The sequence below is a fragment of the Procambarus clarkii genome, chromosome 48 (genome assembly GCF_040958095.1).
Source record: "Procambarus clarkii isolate CNS0578487 chromosome 48, FALCON_Pclarkii_2.0, whole genome shotgun sequence".
In the NCBI taxonomy this organism is placed as follows: Eukaryota; Metazoa; Arthropoda; class Malacostraca; order Decapoda; family Cambaridae; genus Procambarus; species Procambarus clarkii.
The window spans coordinates 15284406-15305440 of NC_091197.1; the positions used below are offsets into that span (position 1 = coordinate 15284406).

At 46.2% G+C, this 21035-nt stretch overlaps 2 protein-coding genes across 2 annotated transcripts; both read left to right on the forward strand.

The window, feature by feature from the left end:
* The first annotated feature begins 9618 nt into the window (after nt 1-9618).
* LOC138351096 (uncharacterized) lies at nt 9619-12045 on the forward strand. Its single transcript, XM_069302724.1, has one exon. The coding sequence runs from the start codon at nt 9619-9621 to the stop codon at nt 12043-12045; it is 2427 nt and encodes an 808-aa protein (XP_069158825.1).
* A 2839-nt stretch (nt 12046-14884) lies between these two features.
* On the forward strand, nt 14885-15379 carry LOC123764681 (corneodesmosin-like). Its single transcript, XM_045752656.1, has one exon. The coding sequence runs from the start codon at nt 14885-14887 to the stop codon at nt 15377-15379; it is 495 nt and encodes a 164-aa protein (XP_045608612.1).
* Nucleotides 15380-21035: the final 5656 nt, after the last annotated feature.

Below are 21035 nucleotides of genomic sequence, written 5' to 3' on the forward strand. Positions count from 1 at the left end.
GATCAAAGGTACAATTTCGTTCCAATAGGGTCTGAGACCCTAGGCCCATGGGGTGAGAGTGCAAGAAGGTTTCTTAAGGATCTTGGTTCCAAGCTCATTGACACCACAAGAGACCCTAGAGCAGCAAGTTTTCTCTTTCAGCGCCTCAGTGTCGCGATCCAGAGGGGAAATGCCCGCTGCATCCTCGGTTCCTGCCCGGCGTCGGAGGAGTTCGAGGAAATCTACAGCCTCTAGGAAGCGAACTTTTTCTTGTGTCCTCTTAATGTTCATTTTTTGTATAAAATCAGATATGTAACTGTATAACCTTGCATAATAAAGTGTACATCATAATAAAAAAAAAAGGGGGTGGTAGGAGAAGTGAACACTCTTTCGTATTCAGAGTTAAATGTCAAGTTTTTCCCTGAGTGCTCTGTGTTCCCTTCTCTGAGGCTGTGGGTCCCTATAATTACACCAGTGGTGGTACCCCCCTATATATATATATATATATATATATATATATATATATATATATATATATATATAGTATATTTTGGTAGCAGTCTTTCTTGTAAACATATGTTGTTGAATATGACCGAAAAGGTGAGATTAATAATTCTAACATGAATTTTCTCAATATTTCTTTTCACTGTCAATAGTAATTGAAAAATCAATTCTCAAAAATTCATTTTTATTTCTAGTCTGACGTCTGAACGCGTTTCGTAATAACTTATTACATTTTCAAAGACTTTACACACACAACTGTAACCTGTAAACATGCATAATGCATCCATACTTATACTCGCATTTGGGTGAAGTGATATGGTACAAAAGTTTTGGGTGAGGTGATTGACATTTACATATGACAGAACACGAACCAATGGGTATAAAAACATAAGAATGGAAGTATCTGCAGAGAGCCTATTGGCCCATAATGTTTCCTCTTGATGCTTCTATATTGGTTCGGAGTCTTGAAGTGGGTATGATATAGTTGTGCATCAATTGGCGCCCCAATTAATGCAGACATCAACATTGGCTGACTGATGACACATTTTGTTGACGGAACTCTCGTCTTTGTTAGCTGTCAACCCCCCCGCGGCTTGCGGGGGGGGGGGGGGGTTGACAGCTAACTGCGGCCACCGGAGGGGGGGGGGGGCAGCTGCGGCCACCGGAGGGGGGGGGGCAGCTGGTGACGCTGGTTGAGGGAGGGAGGGTGATAGTGGGTGGCAGCAGATGGCGTAATCTGTAGCGTAAATCACCCTACACACTCCAGTTGACCCTCAAGGGCAAACACGAGGATCAGGGACTGTTGACCAGACCACACACTAGAAGGTGAAGGGACGACGACGTTTCGGTCCGTCCTGGACCATTCTCAAGTCGATTGTGGTCCAGGACGGATCGAAACGTCGTCGTCCCTTCACCTTCTAGTGTGTGGTCTGGTCAACATACTTTAGCCACGTTATTGTGACTCATCGCCTGCATCAAGGACAGGGTCGAATCTCAGAAAAGCGCTCCAGGAGGTAGAGGGGGAAGGAGGTGTTTCCAAGCACAACCTCGTAGACTGTGCTGCCGTTTGTGGCTGTTTATATTCAGTTGATGTACTCATCTTGAGTCCATCAGTTGATGGACTCATATTTCTGATGCAGCGAGCATCAGAAATATTGCAGGAACAACCGCGGACATCTTCGAGTGTTGTTCCTTCAAGAGGAAACTAGATTGTTTCCTCCAAGGAGTGCCGGACCAACCGGACTGTGGTGGGTATGTGGGCCTGCGGGCCGCTCCAAGCAACAGCCTGGTGGACCAAACTCTCACAAGTCAAGTCTCGCCTCGGGCCGGGCTTGGGGAGTAAAAGAACTCCCAGAACCCCATCAACCAGGTATCTAGTTGTGCTTGCGGGGGTTGAGCTTTAGCTCTTTGGTCCAAGCCCAAGCTGTGTGGAGCTTGGGCTACACATACACCCTGGTGCAACCTGTCCTCTAATAGGTCGCCCCTCTCTTTATTTTACGTTATCGTTAACAACGTCACAATTGCAACCTATTAACAAGCGTAACGGTTCACTAATATTCACGTTTTATGTGCATTGGAATCAATAGGTTTGGTGGGTTGCTTGGGTTTGCACGTTTCTGGTTAGGTTGAAACGTTGGATTTTTTTTTTTTACGACGTGGCAAATAAAGAGAACGGGATCCTGGTGCTGCATTTTCCAGTCACACTTTAATGTACCATCTCTCTCTCTCTCTCTCTCTCTCTCTCTCTCTCTCTCTCTCTCTCTCTCTCTCTCTCTCTCTCTCTCTCTCTCTCTCTCTCTCTCTCTCACCACACACACCCTATCTCTCTCTCTCACCACACACACCCTATCTCTCTCTCTCTCACCACACACACCCTATCTCTCTCTCTCTCACCACACACACCCTATCTCTCTCTCTCTCACCACACACACCCTATCTCTCTCTCTCTCACCACACACACCCTATCTCTCTCTCTCTCTCACCACACACACCCTATCTCTCTCTCTCTCTCACCACACACACCCTATCTCTCTCTCTCTCTCACCACACACACCCTATCTCTCTCTCTCTCACCACACACACCCTATCTCTCTCTCTCTCACCACACACACCCTATCTCTCTCTCTCTCACCACACACACCCTCTCTCTCTCTCTCACCACACACACCCTATCTCTCTCTCTCTCACCACACACACCCTATCTCTCTCTCTCACCACACACACCCTATCTCTCTCTCTCTCACCACACACACCCTATCTCTCTCTCTCTCACCACACACACCCTATCTCTCTCTCTCTCACCACACACACCCTATCTCTCTCTCTCTCACCACACACACCCTATCTCTCTCTCTCACCACACACACCCTATCTCTCTCTCTCACCACACACACCCTATCTCTCTCTCTCTCTCTCCCCTTCTCAATCACTTCTCTCTCTCTCCCTCAGCGCCTCACTGGAGGGCCTGGCAAATTCGCTTCACTGTCCACTGCTCCTCCGCGCATCCATCGTTTATTGCCAGTCATCCATCTTGTAAGATTTGGAACAAAAAATAAATAAAGTCGATATATCAGAAATAATCTTCGTATCTCCTGCTCTCCGACTCTAGTTTATCACGCAGATCATAGTTGTAAATATATTTGGGTCTACGCTCGTGCGCTGACTGATGCTGAGGCCACGAGACATATCGCAGCATTTCGTACACTGAGGATCAGGGTAAGAGGCATATCGCAGCGTTTCGTACAATGAAGATCAGGGTACGAGGCATATCGCAGCGTTTCGGACACTGAGGATCAGGGTACAAGGCATATCGCAGCGTTTCGAACACTGAGGATCAGGGTACGAGGCATATCGCAGCGTTTCGTACACTGAGGATCAGGGTACGAGGCATATCGCAGCGTTTCGAACACTGAGGATCAGGGTACGAGGCATATCGCAGCGTTTCGTACACTGAGGATCAGGGTACGAGGCATATCGCAGCGTTTCGGACACTGAGGATCAGGGTACGAGACATATCGCAGCGTTTCGTACACTTAGAATCAGGGTACGAGACATATCGCAGCGTTTCGTACACTGAGGATCAGGGTACGAGACATATCGCAGCGTTTCGTACACTTAGAATCAGGGTACGAGACATATCGCAGCGTTTCGCACACTGAGGATCAGGGTACGAGACATTGAAACAGCTTCGTAGGGACACATTGTCGGTGCTCCAGTATGTCGTAAATAACCAAAAGTACTCAAATGCTCGTTAACCCAATCATTAACTACCCAATTCTCGAACACTAATTCACTCGCTTTCTATGTTCGAATTGGACCTCTATAGAGGCTTCCATTAGCCATGTTCTGCAAAGACATATAATCGCCAATTGAACATTAACACCTAACCTATCTTAAGAACATAAGAACATAAGAACAAGGGTAACTGCAGAAGGCCTATTGGCCCATACGAGGCAGCTCCTATCTATAACCACCCAATCCCACTCATATACTTGTCCAACCCGCGCTTGAAACAATCGAGGGACCCCACCTCCACAATGTTACGCGGCAATTGGTTCCACAAATCAACAACCCTGTTACTGAACCAGTATTTACCCATCTTCGGCTTAACTATTCACAAAATTATAATATATATATAATAATACGTTCGTGTGTGTGACTGTGTGTGTGTGTGTGTGTGTGTGTGTGTGTGTGTGTGTGTGTGTGTGTGTGTGTGTGTGTGTGTGTGTGTGTGTGTGTGTGTGTGTGTGTGACAGAAACATAACAACTATTTTATCTTGAGGTGATTTCGGGGCTTTAGTGTCCCCGCGGCCTGGTCCTCGACCAGGCCTCCACCCCCAGGAAGCAGCCCGTGACAGCTGACTAACACCCAGGTACCTATTTTACCGCTATGTAACAGGGGGCATAGGGTGAAAGAAACTCTGCCCATTGTTTCTCGCCGGCGCGCGGGATCGAACCCGCGACCACAGGATCACAAGTCCAGTGTGCTGCCCGCTCGGCCAACCGGCTCCCCTATGCAGTAAACTATGCAGTAGACGATGAGTCACAATAACGTGGCTGAAGTATGTTGACCAGACCACACACTAGAAGTTGAAGGGACGACGACGTTTCGGTCCGTCCTGGACCATTCTCAAGTCGATTCACTTGAGAATGGTCCAGGACAGACTGAAACGTCGTCGTCCCTTCAACTTCTAGTGTGAGGGCCTCCAGACTGCACTACAGGTAAGGCTTGTGGACGTCGCCGGCCGCCGCCTGCACACTCCACTTCCCAACACCTATAAATTGTCAGATTTTATTGGTCTATAAAACTTGAATTGAAAACTCACCTCTCTGGCCGCTCTCGACCTGACATTTGCCCTAATAAAGTAGACTTGTTACGTCCTCTGATGCTCTTTATTCAATTTTTCGATTAGTTTTTAAATACGTAATAGCAAAGAACATTGGTTTTTGGTTTTGAATGTGCTTACATGGGCTTGAGTGCTTGCGGGCGGGTGAGCGTGCGTGCGGGCCTGCTTTTGTGAGTGCGTGCATGTGTGTGTGTGTGTGTGTGTGTGTGTGTGTGTGTGTGTGTGTGTGTGTGTGTGTGTGTGCCTGCTGGGGGGTGCGAGCGTGCATGTGTGTGCGCCTGCTGGGGGTGCGTGCGTGCGGGCCTGCTTGTGTGAGTGCGTGCATGTATGTATGTGTGTGTGTGTGTGTGTGTGTGCCTGCTGGGGGGTGCGAGCGTGCATGTGTGTGCGCCTGCTGGGGGTGCGTGCGTGCGGGCGTGGGCGCTTGTGGGCATGCGTGCGTTCCGCTTCAATACCAATGAATATTTTCATTAATGTCGTAAATCTCTTAAACGATTGGGAAAAGCAGACGAAGACCCATAGTAACAGGGGGGGGGGGAAACAATTCTGCTTCCACGGGAACCTTTCGAAAATATAATTTATTGTTCATAAATAGCTTCCTAGTCCTGATAACTTGGCTATTAAAAATAGCTTAACCTAATAACATTTTCCTGGGTCTTTGTGTTCGTATGTTGAATGTCGTCAGTGGTCTTAACTGTCGACATTGTAATCACTTTCGCACCCTCATTTGGGTTACAATTTGGAACGCACTCTTACCTACAGCACAGGTGTGTGTGTGTGTGTGTGTAATTACCTAAGTGTAATTACCTAAGTGTAGTTACAGGATGAGAGCTACGCTCGTGGTGTCCCGTCTTCCCAGCACTCTATGTCATATAACGCTTGGAAACTACTGACGGTCTTGGCCTCCACCACCTTCTCACCTAACTTGTTCCAACCGTCTACCACTCTGTTTGCAAAAGTGAATTTTCTTATATTTCTTCGGCATCTGTGTTTAGCTGGTTTATATCTATGACCTCTCGTTCTTGTTCTTAAAGTGTGTGTGTGTGTGTGTGTGTGTGTGTGTGTGTGTGTGTGTGTGTGTGTGTGTGTGTGTGTGTGCGTGCGTGCGTGTGCGTGTGTGTGTGTGTGTGTGTTTAACATTAGCATTCAGCTAATTGTGCAAGAGCTTCAGCCCTTTGGTCCCGCCTTTGAACTGGCAATCAACTGGTGTACAGGTTCCTGAGCCTATTGAACTCTATCATATCTGCATTTAGAACTGTTTATGGAGTCTGCCTCCACCGCATTACTTCTTAATGCATTCTGTTTGTTCAATATTTTGACATTGAAAAAAATACTCTCGTATGTCTTTGTCTCATCTGGGAACTCAGTTTCTATTTGTGTCTTCTTGTGCGAGTACCACGCGTGCTAAAAAGTCTGTTTTTATCTATCCTGTCAATTCCCCCCCTGAGAATTATGTATGTGGTAATCAGGTAACTCTGCAAACTCTTCTGTCTTCCAGCGACGTGAGATTCAATTCATGAAGACTTTCCACTTAACCCATAACTCTTACTGCTGGAACTAGTCTGGTGGCAAACCTTTGATCCTTCTCCAACTTCGTCTTGCGCTTGACGAGATAAGGACGCCACACTGGAGCCACATTCTCTAGGATTGGTCTGACAAATGTTGTATACAAGGTTCTGAATGATTCCTCTCACAAATTTCTAAAAGCAGTTCTGATGTTAGCCAACCTCGCATATGCCGCTTATGATATTCTTTTGATGTGGGCTTCTGGGGACAGGTTCGGTGTGATATCAACCCCCAGATCTTTCTACTGTACTTTTACAGGATTTCACCTCCCAGAAATGTGTGTGTATTTACTATTTGTGTCTGCAGAATCCACGTACCTATTTACTGCTAGGTGAACAGAGAATCAGGGTGAAAGAAACTCTGCCCATTTGTTTCTGCCTCGGCCGGGAATCGAACCAAGGCCCCCTTAAGACTAGGACCCCAGAGAGCTGTCCACTCAGCTACGAGGCCTTGGTTAGCTTAATCTTCATCAATCGTCAGAATTATGTTTTGGTGACGTTACTACGTCGTTACAACGTCAACAAAATATTACTTTGACGTTGTAACGACGTTATATCGCTGTAATAACATCACAGCAACGTTTCAATCTTGTTTTAATTTGTTTAATGTTTCATTTATTGTGAGTAATTTTAAATTACGAGAGTAATTTGTGATTACTCACTGTGTAACATCTTATCTTGAGATGATTTCGGGGCTTTTTAGTGTCCCCGCGGCCCGGTCCTCGACCAGGCCTCCACCCCCAGGAAGCAGCGCGTGACAGCTGACTAACACCCAGGTACCTATTTTACTGCTAGGTAACAGGGACATAGGATGAAAGAAACTGTGCCCATTGTTTCTCGCCGGCGCCTGGGATCGAACCCAGGACCACAGGATCACAAGTCCAGCGTGCTGTCCGCTCGGCCGACCGGCTCCAACATTACAGCAATGTTACTATATTATTACGTCAAAAACGACCTGGCAACGTTTTTACGTCCTTACGTCAAAATAACGCTTTGGTGATGATGATGTGTTGCTTATGACCTATATTTATTACAAGGAAAATTCCAACTCACAATAACAATAAACAAAATAAGTGAATATCCAGATGATAACATTCGATAACAAAAGTAAATTGTTCATTATACATCAATGAACATCATCACTGGCATCTCTCCATATGGATTACGATACGAAATATTTTGTAAACATTACGATAATGTTTATCCTGCCTTCTGATCCCATATCAGGAGACTAATATGGGATTAACAGTGACAAGTTCTGCGTTTTATTTTTTTCACAATTGATGAGGTCTTGTCTCAAAATTGATGTCAATCAAAATGGGTGTCTCAAAATTGATGTCAATCAAAACTGGTGTCTCAAAATTGATGTCAGTCACGATTGATGTCTCAAAATTGATTTCAAATACAATTTACTGTTTGCAGCCGTCCATCGTTTTCTTTAAGAATCCGATACATTTTTTTTATAATTATTTTAATCTAATATTTTCCTCCACAGCAAAAGAACCTAATAAGTGTATTCTTTAGAAAAATAAACTTTGCCTAATTATATTCTTTATATTAAATATTAAATTCCCTTAATATTTAATATAAAGAACAATTAAATTCTCATTTGATCTCCAAATTATTGGCGTCTGCATTTTTATATTTATCTGTTATTAACCTAAATGCTGGACATGAGATTATTCTGATAACTAGGCTTTAAATACACATAATAATAATTTAATAGCGGCAGATATGGCCTATAACCTAACTATGATTACCTTAGATTGAACAGTTATGTACAGACACACTGTGAGGCAATAGTTACGAGGCTGCCTGAAGCCTCATGCAGGTATGGGTGTCTGAACTCGGGCTTCAGGAGTCTCTCTTTCTGTTGCTCCCTGCAGCAGATTTCTACCAATTAAACAAGCATGAATATATATATATATATAGCAAGTCCCTTGAGCCTCTCGTGGCGACCAATAATGAGGTAACTAATGAACGCTAATTGACAACCGGAGAGGGATATCGTGTGGGTGAGTTTATGGCAGTGTTGCTTCGTTACCATCTGGGGGTCGAGGCCTCTCTCCCTCTCTCTCTCTCCCGTCCTGTGTCTCTCCTCTACTGTAAAAACTAACAATCCTTTCCGTTCCTCTCGCCTTTATGGAAGTCTTAAAATAACCTCCAAGCGCCCTCATATATGCCTGAAAATAACCTCAAACGTACCCTTATGGAAGCCTAAAAATGACCTCCAAGCGCCCTTATTGAAGCCTGAAAATAACCCCCAACGTGCCCTTATGGAAGCCTGAAAATAATCTCCAACGCGTCTTTATGGAAGCCTGAAAATAACCTCCAACTTGCCCTTATAGAAGCCTGAAAATAACCTCCAACTTGCCCTTATAGAAGCCTGAAAATAACCTCCAACTTGCCCTTATAGAAGCCTGAAAATAACCTCCAACTTGCCCTTATAGAAGCCTGAAAATAACCCCCAACTTGCCCTCATAGAAGCCTGAAAATAACCCCCAACGCAAGAATCAACCTCTGGCAATACTTAAACGAAGGATTTAATGATTCTTTTTCAATCATAACCATCAAAAAGTCACACGAAATGCGTTGCAAAGCTCCATCATCACATCACATAAGACGTGCAAAATGTTGATCAAACATCACTAGAAAATCTTTATTAATGTTTGTAGATAATGTCTCTTGGGTTGATAGATATTTCCGAGTGCATTGATATGGGATACCTCGTGGAGTTGAGAATCCCTCCAGCTGGTGAAGCGCTTCGCTAATGGAAGTCTCGGGTAATGGAATTCCTTTGATGGAATGTAAACGACAGGAGCATTCAATCGTAACTCTGAAGAAGAGGTAGTCAGCCATCAGAGAGGCAATAGGCTAACCATTTATCCATAAAAGATAGTGTCATGTTCATAGCAAACAGCACCATCCGTTTGTATGTGATGCGTTTCATACGCCAACGGCAGGTACACAACAGAGAGCGTAGAAGACGCCCGCCAAGCTTGGACGGTGCTAGTCATGTATCAGTATAAGTACTGAAGTCAGTGACTGATTGATGATTGATGAAGATTAAGCCACCCAAAAGGAGGCACGGGCATGAATAGCCCGTAAGTGGTGGCCCATTTGAGCCATTACCAGTATCAATAGATGATACTGGAGATCTGTAGAGGTGCGGCTGCACCCTGCGTGACGGGAGATGTCTCCCGTGTGAAGTCAGTAACCAAACAATGACTTTATATCAACCCAACAACCAAGACTTCCCCCAGCAACACAGAACACCACAGGCAGCAACTACAGCCACCAGGGACTTCCCCCAGCAACACAGAACACCACAGGCAGCAACTACAGCCACCAGGGACTTCCCCCAGCAACACAGAGCACCACAGGTAACAACTACAGCCACCAGGGACTTCCCCCAGCAACACAGAACACCACAGGCAGCAACTACAGCCACCAGGGACTTCCCCCAGCAACACAGAACACCACAGGCAGCAACTACAGCCACCAGGGACTTCCCCCAGCAACACAGAACACCACAGGCAGCAACTACAGCCACCAGGGACTTCCCCCAGCAACACAGAACACCACAGGCAGCAACTACAGCCACCAGGGACTTCCCCCAGCAACACAGAACACCACAGGCAGCAACTACAGCCACCAGGGACTTCCCCCAGCAACACAGAACACCACAGGCAGCAACTACAGCCACCAGGGACTTCCCCCAGCAACACAGAACACCACAGGCAGCAACTACAGCCACCAGGGACTTCCCCCAGCAACACAGAACACCACAGGCAGCAACTACAGCCACCAGGGACTTCCCCCAGCAACACAGAACACCACAGGCAGCAACTACAGCCACCAGGGACTTCCCCCAGCAACACAGAACACCACAGGCAGCAACTACAGCCACCAGGGACTTCCCCCAGCAACACAGAGCACCACAGGTAACAACTACAGCCACCAGGGACTTCCCCCAGCAACACAGAACACCACAGGCAGCAACTACAGCCACCAGGGACTTCCCCCAGCAACACAGAGCACCACAGGCAGCAACTACAGCCACCAGGGACTTCCCCCAGCAACACAGAGCACCACAGGCAGCAACTACAGCCACCAGGGACTTCCCCCAGCAACACAGAGCACCACAGGCAGCAACTACAGCCACCAGGGACTTCCCCCAGCAACACAGAACACCACAGGCAGCAACTACAGCCACCAGGGACTTCCCCCAGCAACACAGAACACCACAGGCAGCAACTACAGCCACCAGGGACTTCCCCCAGCAACACAGAGCACCACAGGTAACAACTACAGCCACCAGGGACTTCCCCCAGCAACACAGAACACCACAGGCAGCAACTACAGCCACCAGGGACTTCCCCCCAGCAACACAGAGCACCACAGGCAGCAACTACAGCCACCAGGGACTTCCCCCAGCAACACAGAGCACCACAGGCAGCAACTACAGCCACCAGGGACTTCCCCCAGAAACACAGAGCACCACAGGCAGCAACTACAGCCACCAGGGACTTCCCCCAGCAACACAGAGCACCACAGGCAGCAACTACAGCCACCAGGGACTTCCCCCAGCAACACAGAGCACCACAGGCAGCAACTACAGCCACCAGGGACTTCCCCCAGCAACACAGAGCACCACAGGCAGCAACTACAGCCACCAGGGACTTCCCCCAGCAACACAGAGCACCACAGGCAGCAACTACAGCCACCAGGGACTTCCCCCAGCAACACAGAGCACCACAGGCAGCAACTACAGCCACCAGGGACTTCCCCCAGCAACACAGAGCACCACAGGCAGCAACTACAGCCACCAGGGACTTCCCCCAGCAACACAGAGCACCACAGGCAGCAACTACAGCCACCAGGGACTTCCCCCAGCAACACAGAGCACCACAGGCAGCAACTACAGCCACCAGGGACTTCCCCCAGCAACACAGAACACCACAGGCAGCAACTACAGCCACCAGGGACTTCCCCCAGCAACACAGAACACCACAGGCAGCAACTACAGCCACCAGGGGCTTCCCCCAGCAACACAGAACACCACAGGCAGCAACTACAGCCACCAGGGACTTCCCCCAGCAACACAGAACACCACAGGCAGCAACTACAGCCACCAGGGACTTCCCCCAGCAACACAGAGCACCACAGGCAGCAACTACAGCCACCAGGGACTTCCCCCAGCAACACAGAGCACCACAGGCAGCAACTACAGCCACCAGGGACTTCCCCCAGCAACACAGAGCACCACAGGCAGCAACTACAGCCACCAGGGACTTCCCCCAGCAACACAGAACACCACAGGCAGCAACTACAGCCACCAGGGACTTCCCCCAGCAACACAGAGCACCACAGGCAGCAACTACAGCCACCAGGGACTTCCCCCAGCAACACAGAGCACCACAGGCAGCAACTACAGCCACCAGGGACTTCCCCCAGCAACACAGAGCACCACAGGCAGCAACTACAGCCACCAGGGACTTCCCCCAGCAACACAGAGCACCACAGGCAGCAACTACAGCCACCAGGGACTTCCCCCAGCAACACAGAGCACCACAGGCAGCAACTACAGCCACCAGGGACTTCCCCCAGCAACACAGAGCACCACAGGCAGCAACTACAGCCACCAGTGACTTCCCCCAGCAACACAGAACACCACAGGCAACAACTACAGCCACCAGGGACTTCCCCCAGCAACACAGAGCACCACAGGCAGCAACTACAGCCACCAGGGACTTCCCCCAGCAACACAGAGCACCACAGGCAGCAACTACAGCCACCAGGGACTTCCCCCAGCAACACAGAGCACCACAGGCAGCAACTACAGCCACCAGGGACTTCCCCCAGCAACACAGTGCACCACAGGCAGCAACTACAGCCACCAGGGACTTCCCCCAGCAACACAGAGCACCACAGGCAGCAACTACAGCCACCAGGGACTTCCCCCAGCAACACAGAGCACCACAGGCAGCAACTACAGCCACCAGGGACTTCCCCCAGCAACACAGAGCACCACAGGCAGCAACTACAGCCACCAGGGACTTCCCCCAGCAACACAGAGCACCACAGGCAGCAACTACAGCCACCAGGGACTTCCCCCAGCAACACAGAGCACCACAGGCAGCAACTACAGCCACCAGGGAAGGAACGAACAAAATATTGACTAGCGAAACCACCTAAAAAAAATAAGGGAAAAAGGTCCGCAATGTTCACTATTTATCAACAGGCAAAATAAAAACTGCAACAACTTAGCTACCAACCTAACTTGTCCTAGGCCTAATTATGCAATCCCCCCGACCATCTAAGTGGTTGGGCACCATTCCTTCACCCCGTCCCATCCCAAATCCGTATCCTAACCCCTTTCTAAGTGTGTTCCTTTCTTAACAATCTGAGTAATTCAACTCAGTCTTACTACAGTGAGACACCGCTTGTATTCACTGCCACACAGGAGAGGCGATTATACACAACAGCTCTAAACTGTAGATTGAAGAACAGATGTATTTCACGAGGTTATCATCTCCTACATCAAATATTATACACGTTTCAGTGTATGAATTTGTAAATGCAAGTTTCTATTGCTCACTATCCCACAAGGCAGCGATTGATTCATAACCGAGGCAGCTTAAAATAAATCAAATTCTCGTTCCTCCATATAGTAAAATGAACAGCTATGTGAACCATATCCTGGGTTGTCCCAGAACTGTCAGAACTGTTAACATGAGAAAGGAACTAAGATTACACTTTATTTGCGAGAGAACAGTTCTACTTAATACTTTGTTTTGTGTCAAAATTGAGAAATAATGGCCCTACCCTTCGCCAGCTTTATTCAAATTAAATTGAAATAAATTCTAAGAAACTTTTGACAGTTCACTCAATCCTCCACAGAAAACTCCTTACAGTGTGTGTAGCTCAGTTGATATGTCAATAATCTTAGAAAACCGACTGTGTCTTTTAATCCTGGTAAAATTTTTAACTATATTCTCCCTTGGAAAGATTTTTTTGTTTACCCAGGTGGGTACAGGACCAGACGACTGCTGGCTCCTGTTACCAGGCTGAGAGCCTTCCCTTGCATAGATACCCATTAGTTTCTCTATACATTGTACACCCATCAAGTTAAAGCCTGATTAACACCGAAGCTATGAGGAGCATAACTCTAGAAGCTATTAACAGTCATCCTCAAAATCTCTAACCAATTGAATTCACTACACTGGATTAAAGCAGCCATAGAGCAGACAAGATTACCACATACAAGATCATTAAGGGAACTAAGTAGACAGAGACGCATTGTTTATAGCAAAGAAAAACAGAACAGAACGACGGGATATACATGGAATCCTGGAGACAAAACTGAGAAGAGAGAATTCCTCATTGAAACTACAAATAACCCAGTCGATAGAGTGTCGGCATGACATGAGAATAGAGAGATCTCAGCAACTCATTTTCACAACCTGAGTGTCGGAGATAAATGATATAGATTAGCCGAGGTATATGTTGATGCTAAGTCAATTCGTAGTATTCAAAGTACACCTGATCTAAGAACAACAAGATTAACCAAGAACAACAAATGAATAGAGCTATTATATTAAACAACTTATAGCCAAACGACCTACATAAGGCCAGCACATGTGGGTGAGTACAAACAGACGAGTCCGCCCCACAAACAACCACACACACACACACACACACACACACACACACACACACACATATATATACCCTCGCAGACACACACGTGCACAACACCACTAACACTGTACAAACACACACACACACACACACACACCGAGCTATCAATAACACAATATCAACACTGGCGAGTTTCCTTGTATGTCGGCTCCCCTCTAGCCGGTCGCTAGGGTAACGCAGCCTCACAAACATCTCGCTTATCTCGGCTAAAGATCTTCTTAATGGAGGCTAAAGACTACAATTTCTATGCATCGACTCAAAACGTGGTCAACGCGGCAGCGGTTCGTAGAAGATTTATGAAAAAACAGTATAATTAATTTTTGAACATTTTAGCTTAAAAATATTGCTTAAGTTTTTTTTAATGCCCAGTGAGTTGTGTCATATATATATATATATATATATATATATATATATATATATATATATATATATATATATATATATATATATAAGTCTTGTTTATATATTAAAAAGTCCAACAAAAGTCTAAAATAGAGGTGGTGTTGGTCTTAATATAAAAATAAACATCCATATCGCTCTAGGAATAATTTTAAATGACTGGTAAATGGGAAAAAAATATCTATGAATAGGTGACGTGTTCCAGCCGTGTCCGAGCGACGTCTGCGAGGGTGATAAATAGGCATGACAATTACAAAGTAATAAAATTCGCCAATTTAGGATTTCAAAACAAAGCCTAAAAGGTTGAAAACGATCAAAGGTTTCGAATGCCATCAAAAAAATTGTCAGCCAATTTATTTACACTATGGGATAAATAATGGTTCCAATATGGCAGAGAGTGGTTCCAATATGGCAGAGAGTGGTTCCAATATGGCAGAGAGTGGTTCCAATATGGCAGAGAGTGGTTCCAATATGGCTATGAAGGGTTCCAATATGGCTGAGAGGTGTCCCAATATAGCTAAGAGTGGTTCCAATATGGCTGAGAGTGGTTCCAATATGGCTGAGAGTGGTTCCAATATGGCTGAGAGTGGTTCCAATATGGCTGAGAGTGGTTCCAATATGGCTGAGAGGGGTTCCAATATGCCTGAGAGGGGTTCCAATATGGCTGAGAGGGGTTCCAACATGGCCGAGAGAGGTTCCAATATGACAGAGAGTAGTTCCAATATGACAAAGAGAGGTTCCAATATGGCTGAGAGGGGTTCCAATATGGCTGAGAGGGGTTCCAATATGGCTGAGAGGGGTTCCAATATGGCTGAGAGGGGTTCCAATACCATAATTCCGTCATCAGCCCCTAGGCTTGTGAACACCTTCTTAATAACATGAGGTTATTGATTACATTAATGTTTAAATGGCATTTCTTTAACCCCTAATATTATAAAAAAAGATATATGTATATGAGATTTTTTTTTCAATCCCAAAACCAGTTTAATATATACACAAGACACTAAGCTAGAAACCGTGTTAAAAGTTATCTTCATCTTATTCGACATTCAGTTATCCTATATTCTTTAAAATTCAAAACAATCTCTATATTCTTAAAACATGAAAAGTTTCTTTATATCCCTTACCATCAGAGTTATCTTGTATTTTTCAACATTCAGTGATATCTTGTATTCTTCACTATTCAGTGTTATCCTGTTTTCTTCAATATTGTGTTATCCTGTTTTCTTCAACATTTACAGCGGACGTTATAGCTATCATGTCAACCTGTCCTCACAGTCAAAGCACCGCAAATTCGACGCTTGCGACCACAGCGTCCAAAATCCGAAGCTTTACTGAAAGTAAAAGCGCCGTGATATCGACGCTTTCTCTGACTAATGAGGATTGGCTTTACTAAATTAGACGAACTGTCAAGAATCTCACGCTTTTGGTTAGAGAGAACCACTTCTAATTTGACGCTTATCAGACCCTACAGAACGAGCTGATAACACCTGGAAAAGGGGTCAATACTGCAGCTCCCACAGCATAGCAATGCAGTTATGAGAAGGCAGAACTAACAGGAGCTTTAACAGGAGTTAAGAGATGCTAACAGGAGCCAGAAGGCGTGTACTCCTGTATCTCACAATATCTAACACTAATGTTGACAGTAATTTGGTTATGAAGCGTTTTTTTAATTTTTCCTCTAGACGTAAGCTGGGCCCTAAGAGCTTGGTCCGTGCCCATGAGGTGCTCAAGGATTGTGTCCGTGCCCATGAGGTGCTCAAGGATTGTGTCCGTGCCCATGAGGTGCTCCGGGGGTTGTGTCCGTGCCCATGAAGCGCTCAGGGGCTGTGTCCGTGCCCATGTGGCGCTTCGGGGTTGTGTCCGTGCCCATGTGGCGCTTCGGGGTTGTGTCCGTGCCCATGAAGCGCTCAGGGGTTGTGTCCGTGCCCATGAGATACCCCGGGGTTGTGTCCGTGCCCATGTGGCGCTCAGGGGTTGTGTCCGTGCCCATGAAGCGCTCAGGGGTTGTGTCCGTGCCCATGAAGCGCTCAGGGGTTGTGTCCGTGCCCATGAAGCGCTCAGGGGTTGTGTCCGTGCCCATGAGGTGCTCCGGAGGTTGTGTCCGTGCCCATGAAGCGCTCAGGGGCTGTGTCCGTGCCCATGTGGCGCTTCGGGGTTGTGTCCGTGCCCATGAAGCGCTCAGGGGTTGTGTCCGTGCCCATGAGGTACCCCGGGGTTGTGTCCGTGCCCATGAAGCGCTCAGGGGTTGTGTCCGTGCCCATGAGGTACCCCGGGGTTGTGTCCGTGCCCATGAGATACTCCGGGGTTGTGTCCGTGCCCATGAGATACTCCGGGGTTGTGTCCGTGCCCATGAGATACCCCGGGGTTGTGTCCGTGCCCATGAAGCGCTCAGGGGTTGTGTCCGTGCCCATGAGGTACCCCGGAGCTGTGTCTATGCCCACGTAGCGCCCCAGAACAAAGGCAGGACTCGCCAACCACTTACGTGTCCACATAAGAGATCTCTGCCTCTCGCACGTCGCTCAAGGCGGCGGAGCTCGTTGTTTAGTAAGCACTTTACGACCTGCGAAGCGCTATGAGGTTCTCCTAAACCGTAATAACTCTGAGTTGAGGACAAGCTCGTCGCGCTTTGGGACTCGTAAACTTGGTAAATACCGACTAGGCCGCCATCATGGAGATAAGAGGTATACAGATCTCACAAGTAGGCACTAAAGCCGTGGGTGAAACCTTAGCCCAGGTTACAATCACCATAACTCTTTAAGACCTATCAGCCTCTCAAGCAAGTCATTTCTGAAAACGCTATTATCAGATGGCAGGCAACATGGAGGTTTTTAAAGACTCGACAGACAGACGCAGGTGGAGAGGCCTCGGAGATATAGGTGTGGAGAGAGACCTCCACTGATACGAACTTCATATCTCGTATCATTCTGTCTTCCCTGGAAACACAAACCGTAACAGTCTCTCTTTTCTGCTTGTTACAACTTGTAATAAAGTTCTTAAAACTTGGCTTGACGTGTTTATGACGTATTAGAACGTTGTTACAACTTGCTATATTGGTTGTTATAACTGGTTAGGAGGTGTTAAAACTTGTTCGAACGTTGTAGAAATGTCGTAGTTTCGGTGTGTGTTTGGTGGGTTCTCACCGTCGCTTTTATTACGGAATTGGAACGTTTAAGCACTATAATATTGGCGATTTCCCTGCATCAGGCTCGATAGGTTAAGAGGGTTGCTTGGGTTTGTACGTTTCTGGTTGGGTTAAACAGTTGAATTGTTTTCCATGAATCTATCCTAATCTAGCGTAACATAGCCTATTCAGCTAACCACCCACACAACCAAACACACAATCAACCACCTAATTAACCATCCAATCACCCAACCAATCAATCACCCACCCGATCAAACCAACTGACCAACCAACCAACCAGCTCCCCAATCAACCAACCAACCAGCTACCCAATCAACCAACCAGTTACCCAATCAACCAACTAACCAGCTCCCCAATCAACCAACCAATCAGCTACCCAGTCAACCTACAAACCAGCTACCCAGTCAACCTACAAACCAGCTACCCAATCAACCAGCTGCCCAATCAACCAACCATGTAACCAGCTACCCAAACACCCAATCAAAAAACCAAACATCCAACCACCGAATCAATCAACCAACCGATCAGCAAATCAATCCCTCACCCAAGCAACGAACCAAACCATTCAATCACCCGGGATCGAACCCGGGAACATCGGGTGTGATTTGAGGACCCAGACAAGGTCAGGATATACATAATGTAAATCCGCAATTTGCTCCTTCTACCTGAAGGAGTGTTATGCTGTGTGGGTCAGCTGCTTGTACTTGTATTTTGCTTGCTGCAAAATAGAGCAGAATTGGGAGGTAATCAGGACACGATGTTCTGTGTCTGCTGTGGACTTGGATGTAACGAGTCGCCAGCGTACTCTGCTTTTCTGGAGCAGTCCACGCAGACAGAATCTGCCAGCCTCTGCCTGGTCCCAAATGCAGCTATATTCTGTGTGGATTGCAATATCAGAACAAAGCTTACTGTATTACATAAATATAGTGGGTGAAGGTGTGTGCTTGTTGCTGACATGGAGCTGCTAATAGACAATCCCATGCATGGAGAGCCCTCATTTATGGAAGGCTGCAATCACCTGTTGTGTTGTTGCAGCTCTGAGATGCAACAACACCTGGGTTTGATCTGAGTGCAAGGCATGCCAGAGAAGCCTCACTTCAGGTCTCCTAAGGAGAATAGGAAGAGCGGTCTGGGTGGTGGAGAAGGCTTAGCCAGGCGAGAAGAGAATCATTGAAAAAGGGTAAACACGTCTCAGATGATTAAATCTAGTGATGAGATATACAGTAGCTGGAATCTTGAAAGATATGTGAAAACATTTATGTTAGAGATAAATATGTATAATGTGTATGAAGCCTTATGCCTGGAACATTCACTGGCGGCATGAAACAATGCTTGCTGAAGGCATATTTCGGTGTTAATCCCCTTCCTGTTGAGCTCCTTATCTTTAATGTGATCAGTTCCAACTGGTTCCCGGATAACCTACGAGACCATTGCTTACTAAAATGATTTAATCCGGGCAAATTATATACAATTACCGATGAGTTAGGAGTGATGAGAGCTGATTCATCTCATCTCAGGCCTTTTCCATTGTGCGCACGATATCTTAGTGATGCGCATGATATCTTAGTGATAACTTTAAAACTGAAATCTACTCTTCTTTAATTGTAATCGCCGATTTTCTTCTCAAAATCTAGTTTTAATGATAGTTTCTTTTAGCGGGAAGGTATTTTTTGTAAGCTTATATCACTCGTGTTGATGTAAACACTCGGCGTGTTTTTGATTGGTGTATGTATATCTCTTAGACAATTCCGGAGGGAAATAACATCTATCGTTAAAGTCGTTATCATTGAACGTAGATGATAGCAGTGTTGGGATCATGAATCTTGGGGGGGAACAATTTTATGAATATATAATCATACGTTTTTGCTTTTACCAAGCACACAGTTGGCTCAAAATTTATTCGTACAACTCACTAAATTTTACTGAGAGTTGGTTTATAGTTGAGAAATATTCAGGGGTCGCAATACTTTTATTTATACAATAAATGCTGAAATATGAACAAGCTTAAGACTATCAGTATTAGGAATACAAATTTTGAAAACACAATGTACATTTTTCTAAATATCTGATATATATAATATTAAACACAGCTCGGCAACTAAAGATTCATCGGTAATTTTAATTTCCCTCTTTTCTTTATTGTCTATTTTCTGATAATAGAAATAAGAGAATCCAGTAGCCTTTCAATAAGTTCTGAAACTCATCATTAGGATTGAGTACACACTGCAAGTGAAACCTTTTCCATCTCTTGCAGACTATGCAGCAGTTTGCACCTGTGAACTGCTCTTCAATTAGGTTGCGATTTAGAGACTGCGTTGGCCAAACAAAATGATTACGACCCAGGAACAATTTTGTACAAAGTGTTCACGTGTTCACGTGCGGCAAAGTCCGTTCGTGACTGAAGACGAGCCACTTAGCACGGAGGTCACGTGTTGTCCGTACATCCCTCAATGATGCCCAGTGGCCAGATTCACGAAGCAGTTACGCAAGTACTTACGAACGTGAACATCTTTCCTCAATCTTTGAAATTCCAGGAGTAGATCTGGATAGAAAGCTGTCACATGTTACATTTTGCCGGGAGTCCATACTTCAGAATTGCTTTTAAAGACATGGATGGTGAAATATTAAAGGAACTGTTCACGACCTTCGTGAGACCAAAATTGGAATATGCAGCAGTTATATGGTGAGCATATCTCAAGAAGTACCTCAATAACCTAAAAAAAGGCGCAAATGACTCAAGTCACAATCGACTTGAGAATGGTCCAGGACGGACCGAAACGTCGTCGTCCCTTCAACTTCTAGTGTGTGGTCTGGTCAGCGCATAGACATGCATGAAAATGGCTTCTGGAACTGAAAAAACAAGTACTCTGAGGAGAGGCAAGAGGTGTTAAATGCACGAAAGCTAAAAGATAGAAGGAAAATAGGGGATTTGATCACGACATACAAAATAGTAACAGGAATCGACAAAAATGAATTCTTGAGAACTGCAACTTAAAACAAGGGATCATAGATTCAAGCTAAGGAAGCAAAGAGGTCGAAATATATTGCAAAGTTCACTTTTGCAGAGTGGTTTGAGCAAGTTAAGTGAGAAGTTGGTGGAGGCAAAACCGTCAGAAGTTTCAAAGCGTTATACGACAAAGAGTACTGGGAAGACGGGACACCACGAGCGTAGCTCTCGTACTGTAACAACAGTTAGGTAATTACACTTTCCCACCACCACACGACCACCACCACTACTACACCACACCACACCACATCACCACAACTCCACACCACACGACACCACGCCACCACCATCACCATCACACCACCACCACATTACCCCACAGCACTCCACACCACAAACCACCACACCACACACCACCCCACACCACACACCACCCCACCCCACAC

What these genes read in the sequence shown, in the direction of transcription:
- LOC138351096 (XM_069302724.1), top strand. Translation starts at nt 9,619, where the DNA reads ATGACTTTATATCAACCCAACAACCAAGACTTCCCCCAGCAACACAGA.
- LOC123764681 (XM_045752656.1), top strand. Translation starts at nt 14,885, where the DNA reads ATGGCAGAGAGTGGTTCCAATATGGCAGAGAGTGGTTCCAATATGGCA.